The 18479-nt window shown below is 35.6% G+C and overlaps 1 protein-coding gene across 11 annotated transcripts in view; it reads right to left on the bottom strand.

The window, feature by feature from the left end:
- The window catches only part of ADGRG6 (adhesion G protein-coupled receptor G6), a 142194-nt gene that overhangs the window by 30872 nt on the left and 92843 nt on the right, over positions 1-18479 (bottom strand). For all 11 annotated transcript variants that reach the window (XM_063666662.1, XM_063666666.1, XM_054492668.2 and 8 more), the window contains 9 exons: positions 16156-16298; positions 13304-13415; positions 11844-11908; positions 11072-11282; positions 9932-10103; positions 8090-8230; positions 5628-5747; positions 3975-4020; positions 2542-2648 (listed from right to left, as the gene is read on the bottom strand). In XM_063666662.1, the coding sequence (XP_063522732.1) occupies positions 2542-2648; positions 3975-4020; positions 5628-5747; positions 8090-8230; positions 9932-10103; positions 11072-11282; positions 11844-11908; positions 13304-13415; positions 16156-16298 (1117 nt within the window). The remainder of the gene's footprint in view (positions 1-2541; positions 2649-3974; positions 4021-5627; positions 5748-8089; positions 8231-9931; positions 10104-11071; positions 11283-11843; positions 11909-13303; positions 13416-16155; positions 16299-18479) is intronic.

The raw sequence follows: 18479 nt of genomic DNA, 5'->3' as shown, positions 1-18479 counted from the left end.
CCAATAAAATCTGCTACTCACACACAGGCCTTGAGTGAGTTGTGTGTGTGTGTGTGTGATAAAGAAATGTGGGTTAGTTTCAGGTTTCACTGATACAGTAAAGAACAGGTACAGTATATCTGCAACATCAAGCAATGCACAAAGTGATGGAATTCAGCAGAAGCAGAGGCTCAGAGTCTGAGGGGGCTTCCCCTATCTTCTTACCCCAGGAATCCCTTAAAACACTGGGAGAACACGGGGCACCCAGGGTACATGGGATGGGGTTTGAGTTGGTGCCACTTGACTCACAGATAGGCTACCTCAACCAATGATTCATCAGCCCAGAGAGATGAATCATGGTTTGAGAGATTGACAAGTGATGTGTCACAAATTCTTGAAAAACCTATGACTTGCAAATCACAATTAAATGCAGAATTTCAAATAGAAACTAAATAAGGCTGTTTACTGATTTGTTTACAGATTTATACACAACTTCATGTTGTTCTGTTCTTTTAGAGAAGGAAAATATGAAAACTTTTATGATATAGCCAATATGAAAATATACTAATCTTCATGAAAGCCCGTTTTAGTACAACGAAATGTAGCAGAAGACATTAAATTCTTAAAATATTTGTAGACCAGAAGATATAGATATGAGGTGCATTGTTTTAGCATCTCATATGGTGAACTGGTGAATGTGTCATGGGACAATGCAGACTCTGGGAATATCTTATACAAGTGAATAAGGAGTTTCTAAGTCAAGAAAAACTCTTCACAAAGTCTTGGTGGTCTGGAAAAACTGAAAAGATAAGGGAACATCACCAAAAAGGATACATTCTGAAAAGATTTTCTACCAGGAATTTTTAATATTACAAAAACAGACAAGGTAGAAAATGGAAAGATAGCATGAATGATGCTTATCTTCACATATATACATATACATAAAATTAACCATTCAATCAGATAGCAGCAGAAAAAGTAATACGTAATTACAAACTCATAATAAAATTTAGACAATATATAAAGGAATTGGTCATATGAAGTCATGGGCAGGCAAACTCTGGCTGCATATAAATCATCTCTGAAGAGCAAATTTTGTTACTGTTATCTATTTATTTAATACTAGACTTACAACATGCACATAGTTGAAATATTTAAATGAATTAAGCTAAAGCTTACATACCTGAATGAGTAATCACAAAAAATAAGTGTTCTTTGAAAGAATGCCTGCTATCACTTTTGCAAAAAACAGAACATGGAAGGAAACTGAATTTTCTTTTATAATTACTTAAGGAAAACATGCAATAGTTAATTGTTCATTTTCATGCTTTGGCAGCAAAAGGAAAATATTTGTATTTTAGATAGTTAAAAAGGTGTCTTCTATGATTTATCACCTTTTTAAATGACTTGTTCTTATTCCGCAGAGCATTTATGTACTTGATTGTCAGGAAGATTACAACTTGCAGGGTTGCCATATGACAATGGCCATTTACATAGGCTGAGTAGATTTGTGAGCCAAATACTACATCCCACAGATCCTCACGGCTTCCTCCCAGTCCCCACAGGAAGAAGGGTGCAAGATTTAAAGGCGGGAATAAACAAAACTTGACGTCTGTGATTCTAATTTGAAAAGCTTTATTGCCTCAGCTCACATTACTCCTATCTCCTATTAAAAAACAAATGTAATTTGGTCCCTTTATGAAAACCAAACAGAAACAAAGGCTATGCTACAACCCAGAGCATACCTTGGAGACCAGAAAAGTGTTTGCAAAATCACAGGTATACTGGATAAAAGGGAAAGGTATAAATCTATGGATGAGTTCAAAGAAGTCGCTGGATGTGTGGTGCGTCTTAAAATTTGGTGGGATAAGAAAAACACATTGACGCAACCTAATTTTGTTTAAAACTGTTTGGCAAGCTGGCTAATAAGATAAAACAGGGGCATGGAAGAAGGAAGGAAAGAATGATATAGAGGCCTAAGAGTGACAGAAACATCATAACCATCATCTCTCCTGCAGCTCTGAAGTCTCCATTCTAACCCTAGTCACTAGTCTGTCCTAACAAACTGCAATCTCTAGGAGGGAGATCACTCGGTGCAGTACCAGGTACAAAGTAACATTCAAATATATTGAGTGAGTGACAACATAAGAAAAAATTTTTTGATCACACTATTCACAATTCCCTTCCATTTTAGTAACACCCAACATCTTCTTAACTTTCTCTCCCTCCTCCCACTTGTCTCCCTGTCCATCTCTTTGACTCTGTTTCTCTCTTAATTAAAAAGTTTCATAAGGATTTTCTTGTTTCTGGGATTATTTATCATCACTGTTAATGCTACAGGAAAAAAAAAGGGAGAAAGTTCTTTTCTATAATTACTGTCACATATTTTTAATATGTGATCTTTGCTCATTAGATTCTTTATTAAGAATTAAGATTGATTGTACAGATGAAAACTATTAGGAAATAATTCCCAAAATACATAATCTAAAAATACATACAAAAAAGGAGTATGCCATCCAAAATTATAGCATGTCAAAACGAGCTTAGAAACTCCCCCCTTACCATCAGAACTCCAAAGTGTGTGAAGTGGTTACACAGGCAGACTGTCTCACTTGCATCTGAATCTCTGTGTGCAACACATCCTGACGTGTTCCATCCTCCAAAACTTTCTGTTGAAGGAATCAACAAACAGTGTGAAAACAGCAGGTCAGTGTCTTCTCTATAATGGATGAGACCTTCTATAGAGAAATTTGCCTCAGTCTCTTCTGCCATACAGAGTTTATCTGTAAAATGGATACTATTATGAAAGCTTTCAATGCTTAGAATAATTTGGATTCCTAGAATCATCAAATGTTAGCTCTGGGTGGGCAGTAAGAGGTGATCTAATCAGTGGGTTCAAACTCAAGATTTCCACAAATGTTTGATTCAAGTTTAATTTTTAACATATTTTAAAATGAACTTCCATAAAAAGAATACTCCTTTTCAAATACATTACACACTAATGAACCAATAATTTTTTTCTGAGGTTTAATCTACATTTTCGTGAAGACATAAGAACAAAGAAGGTTTGCTTTCTTAGAATGTGCCATTTATGTATACAAAAATCATGAATGGTGGTAACTGCAAATGGCTTGAACCCACCTTATTTGACTTTCATGGTATAAAATGGAATATGAGCAATGCATATTGTCAATGTATTGAATCCATTTATTTAAATAATATTTTAAGATATAAAGTGATACTTTTAATTAGGTAAATGAGTAAAGATCTTCTCAAAATTATGCAACTAAACCCCTCCACCAAAAAACACCTGTCTTGCTGTGACAAGGACTACTGATATCAGAATGAATCTGGCCACAATAATCCTCACAAGGGGACAAACAGAAGAAGCTTCTTTATTTGTACTTCCTTTCAAAGAGATTTAACACCTTATGCCTACTGATTGATTCATCCCTTAATTTTGCCTTCCTTTCTTGATTGTCAAATCTAATTCTGCAGGCTGTTCATCTCTTTCAAGTAATATATGTCCATTATAACAATTTCTATATTTACATTCCTTCAGTCAGCTTCTCACCTCCCTCATAACTGGAGGTCTGGAAGCTGGATTTTAAATTGTGTGCCTTACACATATCAAATAATCTCCTCAAATGTGTCTTAGAAGAATGAGATTAAGTGCAAGTCTACTTTCATCAAAAGTAGCAATAAAATTGTATGCTGTATTTTACAAATAGCTGATGTCAAAGAGGTAGTTCAACTGAAAAAATGAAAGAAAACACAGTGAAGTCTGCCTGTTTCTTCTTGCGATGACTAAAAAGTTACAGAAATTAGAACTGACTTCCCAAGCTACCTAAACTAACTTTGCAGCTCATTTGCCATTTACACTTACACTGTGACTCACTCTGGTTTGGGGTGGAATTAAAGGAAATGGGGGTGTCTAACAATGTTTAAAATTCAGTTGTTATCTATATTAAGACAACCAATATTTTAAAACTTACTGTTTTTGTTCAGATCCCAGAAGGCACAGATGGGATGATGCACTTCCTATATTAACATAAGAATAAACATGTGAAATTGTGTTTAAAATGCCATGATTTAAATAGGGCAAAAGAATAAAAACACGAAGGGTTTCACAAAGAAATAGATTAGTATTAACATGCCAATTCAACCTGAAAATGTCAGGCAATTTAGGGAGATCTTCTTCTCACCCACAGAGACTTCAAGCGAAAATCAACTCTAACCTCATAAGGAATCATACTACCTACTCATTTATCTGTAGGTTACTACAAATGTCCCATCATTAAGTATATTGATTCTACTCTCATTCTTAGCATTTAGAAAAGCTCTTGACACTACAATTTCACATCATCTTCAAAAATTCTCCTTTATGTCTGGGTATTTACATAGACAAATTGAAAACAAGGACTCGACAAGATATCTGTAGACTCATGCTCACAGTAGCATTATTCACAAGAGCCAAAAAGTAGAAGCAACCCAAGCGTCTATCAATGGAGGAATAGACAAACAAAATCTAGTATATACATACAATGAAATACTCTTCAGCCTTAAAAAGGAAGTCAATTCTGACAGATACTGCAACACGGATAAACCTTGAAGACACTGTGCTATGAAATAAGCCAGTCACAAAGGACAAACACTGTATGTTTCCACTTATATGAGGTACTTAGAGTAGTGAAATTAAGAGACAGAAAGTAGCATGGTGGTTGCCAGGTGCTATTGAAAGGAGAGAACAGGGAATGGGTATTTAATGGGAGGAGAGTTTCAACTGGGGAGATGGATAGTGGTGATGGCTGCATAACAATGTGAACACACTTAATGCTATTGAACTGTACAGTTAAAAATGATTAAGATGATACATTTATACTATGTACGTTCCACAATTTTTAAAACTCTTCCTTTATGAATGAAGGGGCTGAAACAAAGGAGGCCAAAGTGTTGAACACGGAAGTCTAAGACAGTTCGTGGCAAAGGAGGCTAGATCTTAGGTGACTTGGTTTTCAATCCTCAGCACACTCATTTCCGGCCTGCCTTCCTGCCTATCTAATAAATGGCAGAATCATGAGGAGAGCCCTTTAGAAAAGTGAGAAAAACCTGTTCTTGGGCCATCTGGGACAATGAGAACTTCCATCTAATTTTATCAAACAAACAGATGACAAGGGTAATGAAGCAACAAGAAAAGCAACATTTGCAAAAACTAACCACTGCTAACCTCTCAAAAAATAAGTCCACCCTCCCCTGTTTCTTTGTTGGCTTTCCCAGTTGCAGTTATCTTTGCAAATATACACAGAAATACAAAGAAACAACCAAAACCTCTAGGGGCAGAATTGTGCAACTACATCTGCATCTAATTTATTTGAAGCAATATATGTTGTATCTGCAAAATAGAAGCCCTTCTCTTCACTTCCCTTCTCTGTCTGATTATTGAGTCCTAGATAAGACTAACCTCTCCAGCTGCTTCAATTTACTGTGACTTTAAAGCACTACCTGACCAGTTGTTCTCTCTTTATGGAAAACTGGGCCCTACTCCACAAAAAAAGGGTCAGTTACTTTTTAACATGTAGAAAAAAAGGCCCCACTAGTATCTTAAATAGTCCACTTCTGTCCAAATGCTATTGGGAGCGTTTTCTTACCTGAGTTCTTGTATGTTTGATTTTTATTTGAACAGGATCCTTCAGATTCTGGATAGTAATGTTTCCAATACTGCACGCCATTACATAACTCACTAAGGTTTTTCTTTGGGGTCCGACATCCTTTTAAAGAAAAAAAAATCGCGTGTATCAGTCAGAAGTATACACTTTTATTTTACTTTGGTGCTCCAAAATAAGCAAACTGTCAGCAATTTTTACACTTAAGATCTTCAGTTCTAGAACATCCTGTTTATCCCATCAAGTTGCTGGCTTTCCTGAAGGAGGTTTGCTATTTCCCTTATTATAATAAATACATTGAGGGAATGTGGGGAGCCAATATTGTAAGACTGAGTTCATAAAACTACTTCTTGATTGTGGTGACTGATGTCAGCCAGTTAACATCTAAAACAATGCAGACTCATAAATAATATAAACTCATAAAAAGCTGTGAAACAATTAGATCATTTCCCTACTTTAGAAAATAGATGTTGTTTTCTTTCAGAGAAGTATGAAGAAAATATAGTGTGAAAAATAAAAAAGCAAGACATCTTTCACATCCATGCCAACAGCCTGACATGTTTACTAATTTACACCTAAAAGTAATACTGGATTCAAGTGCCATCCAGGACTTCTACCTTCTTCTCTGATTGTATACTTGCCAGCATCTGTGGATTTCACTTAAGCAATAAGGCTGTCAGGAAATCAAATCTGTCCCATAAAGTAGTTTGGACCAATAAGCATTCTATTCTGCAAGTTCATCTCTATTTTTTTCTTTCCCTTGTATTTCTTGTCAAATCTCCTGAATTTCTCTTTATATCATAGCTTACAAATCAGTTATTTTGGAATAATCACAGGATAAATTCCAAATAAAACACAGCATCCAGAATATAGCTCTTTGTTAATTTTGTGTGGTGGTCATTATTAAACTCAGCTACTAGCTGGTGATACCCAGCCTTTCAGTAAAACACAAAAAAAACCATCACTATCGTACCTTGCCCTCTATGATAGGGGAGAACCACAGAACCTTTAAAGTTTTTTCATTCTCCTGTAAATTAACTTTAGAAATTGAACATATGCACATATGCTTCCTTTCTTTTTTTTTTTTTTTTTTAAGAGACAGGTCTCACTATGTTGGCTTGATTGGTCTTGAACTCTTGGTCTCAAGCAATCCTCCCTCCTCAGCCTCCCAAAGTGCTAGGATTACAGGCACAAGCCACTGCGCCTGGCCAGATATGCCTCCTAATAACAACTTTGGTAGAGAAATACCAAAGGAGAAGGAAACAATGATGTGGAGAAGACTCAAAACAATGACAGATTCTTGGAAATCTAAGAGTGCAGGGCTAAACCTTCCCCCTGCATTGGACCCCCTTTCTGTACCATTCACATTTTGTGGCACTTACATACATACATGTTTTGCTGCATTTTTATATTGGTTTTTAGGTAACATTGTCATACACTTCAAATTAACATAATTTTTAAAACTGCAGTTGTACATGTTTATAGCTATTAAATCTTTCAGGATAAATTACATGTTTTATACAAAATATATAAATTGCATTCATATAAATCACCAAATTTGTATAGAGCTGGTTCCTAAAACATTTGTTGATAAAATTTTTAAATTTTGGAATTAACTACTGTCAAGGATTCCATGGTATTATTTTTCCTTGACTATATCTCTAGTTGGCTGTTCCTCTACACACGACATATAAAGGCAGATCTATTAGAAACAATCCTCTGGCCTTGAGACTTGCTATTTTCTCTTATATAAGTCACATTGTTCAATATGCAATGATATCTTGAATTTAATAGATAAGTTTTATTTTTTAAAAAGGGCCCAGCGAACCTGCTCTCGATCAGGTTGTACTTGTAAAGGCAAACAGAGGTCACCAGTGTTTGCTGGCAGTGGGCCTTCTAGAATCTAGAAATGATGCCAATAAAAATGATAATATGTGCTTAGCACAATGCCATCTTACTCTGCGGATGTGTAAAGACCAAAGGTCACTTGAAATACTAATGGGAAAACTGATTAAAGCCAAGAATGCTGCTCATTATGTAAACAGTGCTTACTGCTAAATTAAAGGAAAAAAAAAAAAAAACCCTTTCCTTTGGTGCACAATTTCTTTAACTCTAAAGGCCTAAATGATTGGAGAGCATAAAATATTTAATAAAAGTAATAATAAACGGTCATTTCTTCACTAATTCAATTTCTAATTGTTTAATGCAAGCCTTAGCCTAATACTTGAATTATTTTAAAAACTGAAGTACATACAACTTGTTAATTAGCGTATTATCTGAAATAAAATATTTAATCAATTATATTAAAAATTTTCATTTTTGAAAACGCAGTGAATTTTTCTAAACCTTCTGATATATTTCAACGGAATCTAAAGTTTTGTTTTTTTCCTTTGAGCAAAGAAACTTCATTTGCAATTGAAAAATAATAATTTAATGAATGTGCTTACCTGGAAAAGTCCAGTTTTGTTGAAGAAAGTAAACTGTGCTCTTCTAACTAATACAGAATCTTCTTGACTTAAATTCTCAAGTAAGTTTGGAGGCAAAATTACAGATGCCAGTGGATCCACCTGTCCACTCTCAAAATCCATCTGTCACACACACACAGATATATTGGTCAAGTAATCATAATTGAATGGTAATAACTTTATTCCACATGCATAGTTAGGCGAGTGAACAATTGCAAGTTCAAATTAGCCAGTACCAGGACTTCCCTTTGTATCTACAGTAGTCACTGCAACTCCTGGATAAACCCCTACAGACAGAGCTGTAGATCTCATTTGGGTTTTACATGTGTGTCAAAGGAGAAAATGCATTGATTTTAATTAAGACATAGGAAGAAATCTATAAATAAGTCAACATTTTCAAGTATAAGAATTAGATTTACCAGCAGCAGATTTTGAGGTTTTCTCAAAACACGTAGTGAAAGATAATAACTATGGGAGGAAGGGGCAAGGGAGAGAGAAAGAGAAAGAGACTGAAGTTAACTTGTTGATTTCGGACTGCATTAAAATTTTATGAACACTCTCAGATAGCATTTTTCCTGAAACCATAGCTCAAGGACAAAGAATCCTTTCTTGCAAATTGTCTTGGAATGAGACTGAGGTTGACTGAGTTTTACTCTTAAAATGTGAAAGAGAATTACCCAAAAGAGCCCCTAGTCTAATGGAGAAAAAAGGTCTTGCCTGTATCCTGATTTCAGGCTTTTTATATTTTCAGTTTGTTCTATCTCCACAGTTAAAAGATATATTGTGCTTCACATACTATACTCTCCCAGGTCAAGGACAATGCTTCATTCATTTTGTTTGCTCTGGTGGCTAATAGTGCCTGGCATGTAGTAGGAACTTGAAAACTCTTTGCTTATGTGTCACTTGAGCATGTTGAAAAGGTTCTCCATTAATCCAGCCCCAGCTTATGTGTCCAGCCGTACTGTCACCTGCTATCCCAGACTTCTACATCACGGGTTCTCAAAGTATGATCCTTAAACCAGCAATGTCTAAGGAACTTGCTAAAAGTGCAAATTTGGTGGGCCTACCCAGGACCTACTAAATCAGAAACTCGTGGAGTAGGTCCCAGAAATCTGTTTTAACAAGTCCTCCAGTCCTCCAGAAGATTATTATTTTTTTCTTTTTTCTATTGAGACAGAGTCTTGCTCTGTCACCCAGGCTGGAGGGAAGTGGCATGATTCCAGCTCACTGCAACCTCCACCTCCCAGGTTCAAGTGATTCTCGTGCCTCAGCCTCCCGAAGAGCTGGGATTACAGGCCTGCACCACCATGCTTGGCTAACTTTTTTTTTGTATTTTTAGTAGAAACAGGGTTTACCATGTTGGCCAGCCTGGTCTCAAACTCCTGACCTCAAGTGATCCACCCACCTCGGCCTCCCAAAGTGCTGGGATTACAGGCTTGAGAGACTGCGCCCAGCCTCCTCCAGAAGATTCTAATGTTCAGTTTGAGAACCACTGGCAAAGAGAATGCACCATGCTTCTTTTCACCTTGGGGCCCTTAAAGCTCTTTCCTCTAACTGAACTGATGCTCACCCCAAGTATGGTGGCCCCTACTCATGCTTAGCTCCAGTAACGCCTCTTGTAGAAGGTAAGCTGACCACCCCTGTCATCCAGATTATGAAAGTATACCCATTCTGAGCTCCCACAATACTTTATGGCTACTGCTCTAGTTAAACTTAGCCACTTCATGGACCAAGACCTCTTGGAAGCAGCAACTGCTAAGTGATCAGCAAGTTTTTATATCTCTAAGTAATTAATTAAAATGAAAGAAACCACTGGCTCATTACCTGGAAATATGATTCATTATTGCTTGGAAGACCAATGCTAAAATTTGAAATTGCATTTGTCCCTGGTAACAGGGATGATACGCCGAGAGCCAAGTTCCGAGTTGTAATATTCACATGTGATGTGCTATTTAGGTCTATCTTGAAGGCCAATTCATCAATTGTTTTTAAAGCTCTAAAGTAACGACAAAAAATATCACTATTAAGTAATACGATATTTTAGATTCTTAAACATACATGTTTTGCTGCATTGCAAAATACAAACAAAATAAAATTGTGTTTAGATTTTCTGATCTTAACATGAACACCCATAAAATTACCCCAATCCACAGTGATATCTGTTAAAACACGGAATCACAGGGATGGATAAATTCTCAAGAGAAATATATGCTTTAAAGAAAATTAACAATTAAATCGTCCTGAACAAATACTGTTTTTCATTTATTTTAGCCTCTCTTTTCTCACACGAAAAAGCATCCTCCCTACCTTACGGCTTATCAAGAATCAAAGGAAATAATGCAATAAAAGTGTTTTGTGAACTGCAAGATGCTATAAAAATGTTTATATTGTTATTATGTAGATTGTTAGAAAATACATTTTTAACAAATATAAAATTTTCTTCAGAGAAATGTAGAAGGGAAGGAAATAGAAAAACATGAAATATTCTAATATTAATACATTAAATGAAGCAATTAAATACAAATTGAATCATATAAATACAGGTACATTTTCATCTGCCCCAGCATGTTCATTTCAGAAGTCCAACAATCACGTGGCTGTGGCTGTCAGTGGCATAGTTCACAGTATAGTGGACTTATAATGATCAGTTATGCATAACTCTACTGGCCAACTAAATTTAGAATTTTAGAATTTTTAATCTAAATTTAGAATTTTCAAATAAAAAATGAAAGACTGCTTATGCTTTCTAGGGCTATGTATATTGTAAATTGTATTTCTCAAAAAAAACCACACAGAACTTTTAAGTTCACGTTGTGAATGACTTTGCTTCACTATTAACGACTATCAATACATCTTGCAGAGATTTGAATTCTGAAATCTGGGCACAAAGTATTCAGATAGGTGAGAAATCATGTAACATCATTATCCAATAAAATTTACTCTCCAGGAAAAGAAAATACTTACTCAGAAGAAGACTCAAGCAAGTCACTGTCTGAACTGCTTAAGATATTAGAAAATATATTCATTAGAGTTGAGCCAAGTGTTATATCAATGTTTTCTTCTTTATTCACAATTCTTTTGACCTGTTCCACAATGTTGGTAATATTGGCTGAGGTTAAGTTCTGCCCATCAGCAGTTAAATTTAAAATCTGGTTAGCAACTTCATTTGCTTCTTCTAAAACAAAGGCAGAAGAAAACCACACTAAGTTTTACCTGCATATTTTGAGCATTTCCAGGAATCCAAAGTAGAGTGTAATATTTCACTTTACAGTTGAAGCAAGAAAGTGAGATTTTCCTGTGTATACCTCATCCCCATATTCACAAGGCAATAATATTTCTTTCTATGCAGAGACTAACTTCTCTCTTTAGTAAGATACAAATAAGTAGGAGGGATGAATGAACACACAAAGTTCTAAGAGAAACATTCCCAGAATCCCTGAATAAGTGCATATTTGCTATTTAAAATTAATGCAAACTACAAAACATTGATACAAATATCAATTTATATATTAGTTTTGTCTTCTCTAGATTTTCCTTACTATTTTTAATCCCCTACAGAACAGAAAGTTAAAATGAAAGTAAAAAGTATTTTCTGTCTTAAGTGAAACAATCATTTGCCTTTTAATATGAAAACAGTATCACATAGCAGAAGACTATTTCCGAAGACAATGAAAATCATGAAGCATGAAGTCATGTCATTTTGTCCTTGAGAAATAAAGGAAAATTGCTCACTTACTTAAACAGTTGGAGATATCAACAGGTCCCCAGTAGGTTACCAATGGGTTGGTAGCATTGTAAGAACTATGAAACAAAATAGATATTTTATATATCTGATATAACTGATATTATTTTGTACTGCTTAAAGGGATTTTTACATGATGTATACGTTTATCACAATATGATCAATGGACAAGCTTCCCTTTAAGACACTGAGCTTCTCACTCTTTCCATTTTAATTCTCTGTTTATCTCTGTACCTGTTTATATGTCCACTTTCTATCTCTCTAGCCTATTTCTGTTTATCACCCTATCTATACAATGTTCCCAAATTCTCTCCATTTCTCCACCTCATTCTTCTCACCCTTCCTTATTCTCTCCTCTCTCACCCCAGTTTGTTTCTCCATTTGCACTATTTCCTTCTCCAAGTTTTCTTTTCCTGTTTTCCTATAAATGATATTAGAACTGAAAAAATTAGTTAATAACTTTTGGGATTTGCCTTGATTTCTAGGTAAGTTTCCTTTGAAAATAAAACTGTAATGCATTGAAATAAATTTCATGCTAAAAATTCTTATGGGAAAAAAATCAGTAGCATGCATCTTGGAAACAAAATACCAGCAGTTTCCTAACCTAGGATACATTGACCAAGTACTGCTTTAAGAACTTTACAGGTAAAATCTGATTTTGAGTTCACATAACTCTGCAAAACGATTATAATCCACATCTTATAGAAGATTAAATGCAATTTGATAAATCAATCAATTTTCCAACTTCTCACAGCCAGGAAGAGATGGAGCCACATTTCAAACTCAAGTCCATGCATCTCTACAGTCCCCTTCTTTGCTCCCTACAAAGTGTCAAACCCAGCAGTACTTACAGTATGCAAAGTATTTATGCATAGGCAATTTCCATTTCTGAATTTCCCCCAAGAAAACTCTAATTGGGAGCAAGGTGGGTAGAGAAATGGATTTGACTTGCTATTCCATGAATCCCTGCAATTATCTTGTCTCTGAGGTTTCTGTTAAACATTTAGAGAAAATCTACACCCTGACAGTTTCCATCAGCAGACTATCCCAATCTGGATCTTGTCTTCATTTCCTCTTTGCCTCGTCTCCCCATTCCAACAATAATCAGTCAAAATAGTTAAAAAGTTTCGGAATTCCAGATGCATGTTCCAAGGCTAGGCTAGGTTCATCCACATACAAGGTACTTTGCTCTGGTGCTACCCACTGGCTTCTAAATTCTTCAGTTTTTCTGTGAGAGGACTTGATTAGCATGTGGCTGGGAGGAAAACACTGCCTTTCTGAGTCATCCACTTATGTTATCTTTATTCCCCAGGAGTGAATGATACAGGCATACACAGAGATTCCTGCCCTTCTTTGCAATCAATATAATGCCTGAGAACTACCATGCTGCACGTATAACCCTGGGAAGGCTGATAACGTGGAGCTTTTCTGGCAAGAGTCAGTGAAAATATTACCACATCCGTGAAGCAGAAAAGCCAGGCTTGTCTGGACAAGGAAGAACGTATTCAGAAGGTGGGATAGATGGCCAGTAGTAGCCTTTGGGTTCCTCCACGGCAAGACAATGACCTATATGAACATAAGAACCAGCATGAGAAATATTCACCTATTTTTTAAAGTTAGAGATTAGAGATGCAGGATGAAAGCAAAATGACAATGCTGGTAATCAGGTATTTCTTTAATGTAATACCAAAATATTAGTGTTTATCTTCAGAATTTATTAAAAAAATTAGAAGTTAGAAAAAACATTAACATTTAATACACTTCAAATCCAAAAATCATTACGTTGGACAAAACCGTTAAGTAAAAAACACAGTTATGTAAGTATAAACATGAAACATACATTATCATTCTAATCATTAGCAGATACTAGTTTTATTCAAAGAAATAAACCCTACAGAGAAGGAAAACAATCCTGAAAAATTCAAAATGTAATTTGATTTTTTTCAAGGGAGAAAGCCTAGAAATGATGCCTCGATAGTGTCATCTTTGAGTTGTGTGGCTATTTTATAGAAAACATTCCAGCTGCTCTGATAGCCTCTCCTGCCTGGAAGCTAACTAAGGGGGCCACAGGGAGTCACCTGGAAACCAACAAACTCAAACTCTCAGACTTCTTTATCCTCAAATCATCTGACTTTTTGTTTGACAACTCTAAGTAAGCCTCATGACATCAATAATTCAGATTCTATATTTTAAAGGATATCAAAGTAACAGCAATACATCAACAACAACAATAAACTCTTGTATTTCAGTAGTGAGCATTAGCGAGTTACATCAGTTTTCTGGGAACAAGTACTGTCATCACCAACTGAAAATTCAAATAACTTTCCCATGTATACTGTGAACTTTAAAACTGTTAGGTTTTAGCCTTTTATTTTTCCATTGGTAGAAGCACTTATCCACAGATTCACTTGCAGAAAAACAATGAAATGGATAATTTAAATTAAATGGTATAAATTAAATGTCTAGGTATATGGAGAGAGTGGTGCTGGGCTTTCCCAGCCTATGAGGACAGAGCCAGTGCTGGTCCTCCTAGGGTTCTCCAGTCATAGATAAACTACCATTTGTCAGACTCCTTCTTTGTGAAGACTCTTATACGTGAAAGGGCAGCAGCTTGCATTCTCCCTCCCTCCAAGAAGCCCCATTTGTTAAGAAGTAAGTATTTTCCCATAGAGACTCAGAAATGGTTTATTACCATGATTAGTATTATTATTTGCATTCATCCATCTCTATGAGTTCTCTGTAACTGTGTACATCCACCCAATAGAGATGGGTGGCTCCTCACAGAAGTGGAGATGCCTGCCTCTTTACTACACTGTGATTCTGGCCTTGGTCGCAATCGCCCTCTTCAAGGCTGAGGAACACTTGCTTCCCTCAATTCAGCCTCCTGAGTGTAGAGAAGGCAAAGGGTCAAAGTTTTCTTTTCTTTTGATCTCTACTAATGTACCTAATCACAGTTTAATTGTAATCATAGAATAACATTAAAACAATTGCTTTTTGTTATCCATATTTGTGAACATTTGATTTCCTAAAATATTCTCATGCAGACTCATTCATTCGTCTATTCAACAAGTGTTCCAGTTCCAGGGAATGTGCTGGGTTCTGGGAATATGTGGGAAGTAAGAGTTAAAGAAAAAAGAAAATATGATTTTAAGTCAGAGATTATTGTTTACAGAATATATATATATATATATATATATATATATGAACATAAATATATCTAGTCTTCTAAGTACCATGGTCTTCTGATGCATATGATGCTCTAGGCATCTGGACAGCATGAAGTAGAGGCTCAAAGGCAGTGATGTTTATTCTTGATTTCAGAAAAGGTTCCAAAGAAGAGGTGACTTAGGAGCTGTCTTTAAAAATACATAGGTGATAACGAGGTTGACGGTGGGAGTGGAGAAGAACAGTGTGCAAAGATATAGAAAGGGCATGTAAAGGAAGGAGCACAGCCTCTTTGTGGAAGTACAAGCCGTGCCATATGTGTGGCTAGAGCTTAGGATGTGAACGATCTCCAGGAGAGACTTGATTTTAGGTCCAACAGAATCCCTACATTCATGACCTAGTCCTGTGAAGACAGTGGTATCTAATAGAGACAGGGAACATGAGAGAAGGAGACGTTTTCTGTTTGTTTTTTTGAGATAGGGTCTCATTCTGTTGCCCAGGCTGGAGTGCAGTGGCATGAACATGGCTCACTGCAGCCTTGACCTCCCAAGCTCAAGTAATCCTCCTGCCCAGCCCCGCCTAGTAGCTGAGATTACAGGTGCGCAGCACAACACCCAACTAATTTCTTAATCTTTCGTAGAGACAGTCTCCCTATGTAGCCCAGGCTAGTCTCGAATTCCTGGGCTCAAGTTATTCTCCCACCTTGGCCTCCCAAAGTGCTGGGATTATAGGCATGAGCCACCATGCCCAGCAGGAGATGTTTTAAAACAGGAAATCTCCTTCTATAAGATTTATCTCATTAGAGTTCCCACATCCACATCTACACACTCTTTTTTTTCCTAAAGTTGACAACAGCGATGATCAAGATTATTCTGGCATTTTGTTCATATTGTTAGTATTTGCAAAATATGTTCCTAAAGTAAAATATAAACTTTCATCTACCTCCTTCATTCCCTTGGATTCACAGATACTGAGCTGATTTTTTTTTCTGCTATGTCACTCATTTGTTACTGAACTTCATCATCAGAAAAAAAAACTTACATAAACAAATAGCACACAAAGAAAATTTCTGTTGTTGTTTCAAGTAAACCTGAATATACAGTTGTATAAAATGCATATTATAAAAAAATTAGTCACTTACCCAGTTGTCTCACATTCACTGTATGTAGCCTCAAGCCTTCATCCAAGGACTCATTATTTTTTAGGAGCTTCTGCTGAATGATTTTTCCTTCTAAATTAGTATTGTTGGTAGCATTGTAAACTAGAAGGGCCCAAAGCACCAACCTAGGGAAACATTTCGGATAGAACTGTTGTTGTTGTTCATTGGTTGGTTGTCATTTGGTAGGAGAAACAGAGTATTTGGATGTAGAGGGATGACCATCACCTGTTGAGACTGAAGAGATTAGCCAAGGTGCTCAGAGACTTTCTCTGCTGCTGTGTAAATTATAATGTTAAAAATATTCCAATATTAATAGATTCTATAGGCTATTGCTTGTATAATTCTGTCAAATAACTCCATTTCTTTTCAGAAATATTTTAATATTTAATATTTATAGTAGTATATTATATAGTCATATTTAAAGCATAAACACAAGAAAACAGCATTCCTGTGGTTAATTCCACATTTTTTCTTTGTGGCCCCAAATTAATTTTTTTTTTAAAAAACTATGATTTCAACTGACCATTTGTCTTTTGAAGTTACTACTTCTAACTATTAGAAATTAACTATTTATATTTACTAACACTATAAAAGTGTTACTATTCATGAATGTGGTATAATTTCTTCAGAATAGCAACAAATGATTTTCTCTCTCCATGAGGCATTTGCAAATACTTTGTATGGTAAAAAGTTTCACAAAATAAATACTCAAAATCGACTCTGTGATTGGTCAGCATATTACTTAAGAAGGTTATAGAATGGTTGACCTTGAAGGTCTTTAAAAAGGAAATACCTCTATGGGAAGCAAAGAAATGTATCCCCAAAGCCCTGTTAAAAACTTTTGGTTCTACAATTTAAAGTAATATAATTTTCTGTTCCACTACAATCACAGCTATAGTCAAAGGCAGAAATCAAAACTATTAATTTAACATTGAGGTAAAAGTAAGTAACATTATTTTGTCAGGTAGAGGGGAATTTCTTTTGCTTATATGTAAAAGCTCTGGATTCACAAAAAAATTGTTTCTTCTTCATATTCAGAGGAGAAATGAATAATATAAGATAAGACGTTATATTACTGAGATCAGTTACTGTCTTCATGCCGAAGACAAAGTGGTAGTATTGTTTTTAAACTAGTTATGGAATGTCCAGTAGAGACGCAGTGACATATTTTATTTATGAAACTATGAATAAGTATTAGTTATAGTAGTAATTGATTTGTGGTGTTAAAAAATAAGAAGGAATATGTGAAATATTTGCTATTCAAGGCTAGGTGAAATTAAATAGCTCAAGTTTTCTTTCCTAAATATCTGTGCTAATTTCAAGGAAAAGTTGCTCTACTCTTCTCATAATTAACTCTGAAAAGCTCTCTCTAAAATGATCTACTGCTTACCATTCACATACAAGCCATATTTCAGGATGAGGCAAACATAATGAATATAATGATAGCTGTGAACATAGATGTGACTATGATAGCTTAACAATTTTTAAAATGGCCCACGAAAAGTATCCCTGGATTAAGTCATTGTTTAAAGACAAGCTTCGCCACTCCAGTTGGCGAGAACTTACAGCTGGGAATGTGACCTTTTACTTGTCTTGAATACTGAGAACATAATTAGCCCAAAGTATTGTGGGTGATATTGAATACCCAAACCCAACAAGTCAGGAATAGCCATACATTTTCACAGGTCTTATCTGTGTGTTTTCCTCTCTCATCCTGAAAACTGAACTATTTTATGGTTCTACAAAGTCACATTCTATCTGTTGTTACCATCAGCCATTCTTTATTTGAAAAAAAAAACTCTCTGTGGCTTTGGTTTCCTGTCTGTCTAGGCAATAGAGTATGACAGCATTATCTGAAGCTATGGTCTGTGTTAAGTGATACAATCAAATTGAAAGGAAAAGTTTTTTTAAAAAAAAACAATGCATGTAAAAGTAGTAGACTGTGGTTTTGACGAAAACTGAGACTATAAAGCCTCACCAATGAGGGTAAGAGCCATAGAGAATAGAAAAAAGAGAGACAAGAAAGGCTATAAACATAAATATTAAATAATGGCAAGAGTTCATACCAAAAAAACCCTAAATATGTGGATTTTGCTTATACACTGTCTCAGTTCATTCTCCCTATAATTTTCTGTAAAATTACTCATTGCTTTGAAGACCAGGAAACTGAAATCCCATGAATTTAAATGTCCTTCAAGAAGAGTTTCTGAGGTGCTGACATGTACTAACGATGGCTGATTTTAGTATCACCAGGTAGAAGAACCACAGTAAGTATACTAAAAAGCGGACGCTGACTGTCTGAAGAA

This window comes from Pongo pygmaeus, chromosome 5, assembly GCF_028885625.2.
Source record: "Pongo pygmaeus isolate AG05252 chromosome 5, NHGRI_mPonPyg2-v2.0_pri, whole genome shotgun sequence".
NCBI lineage: Eukaryota > Metazoa > Chordata > Mammalia > Primates > Hominidae > Pongo > Pongo pygmaeus.
This window is presented reverse-complemented; position numbering and strand designations above follow the sequence as displayed.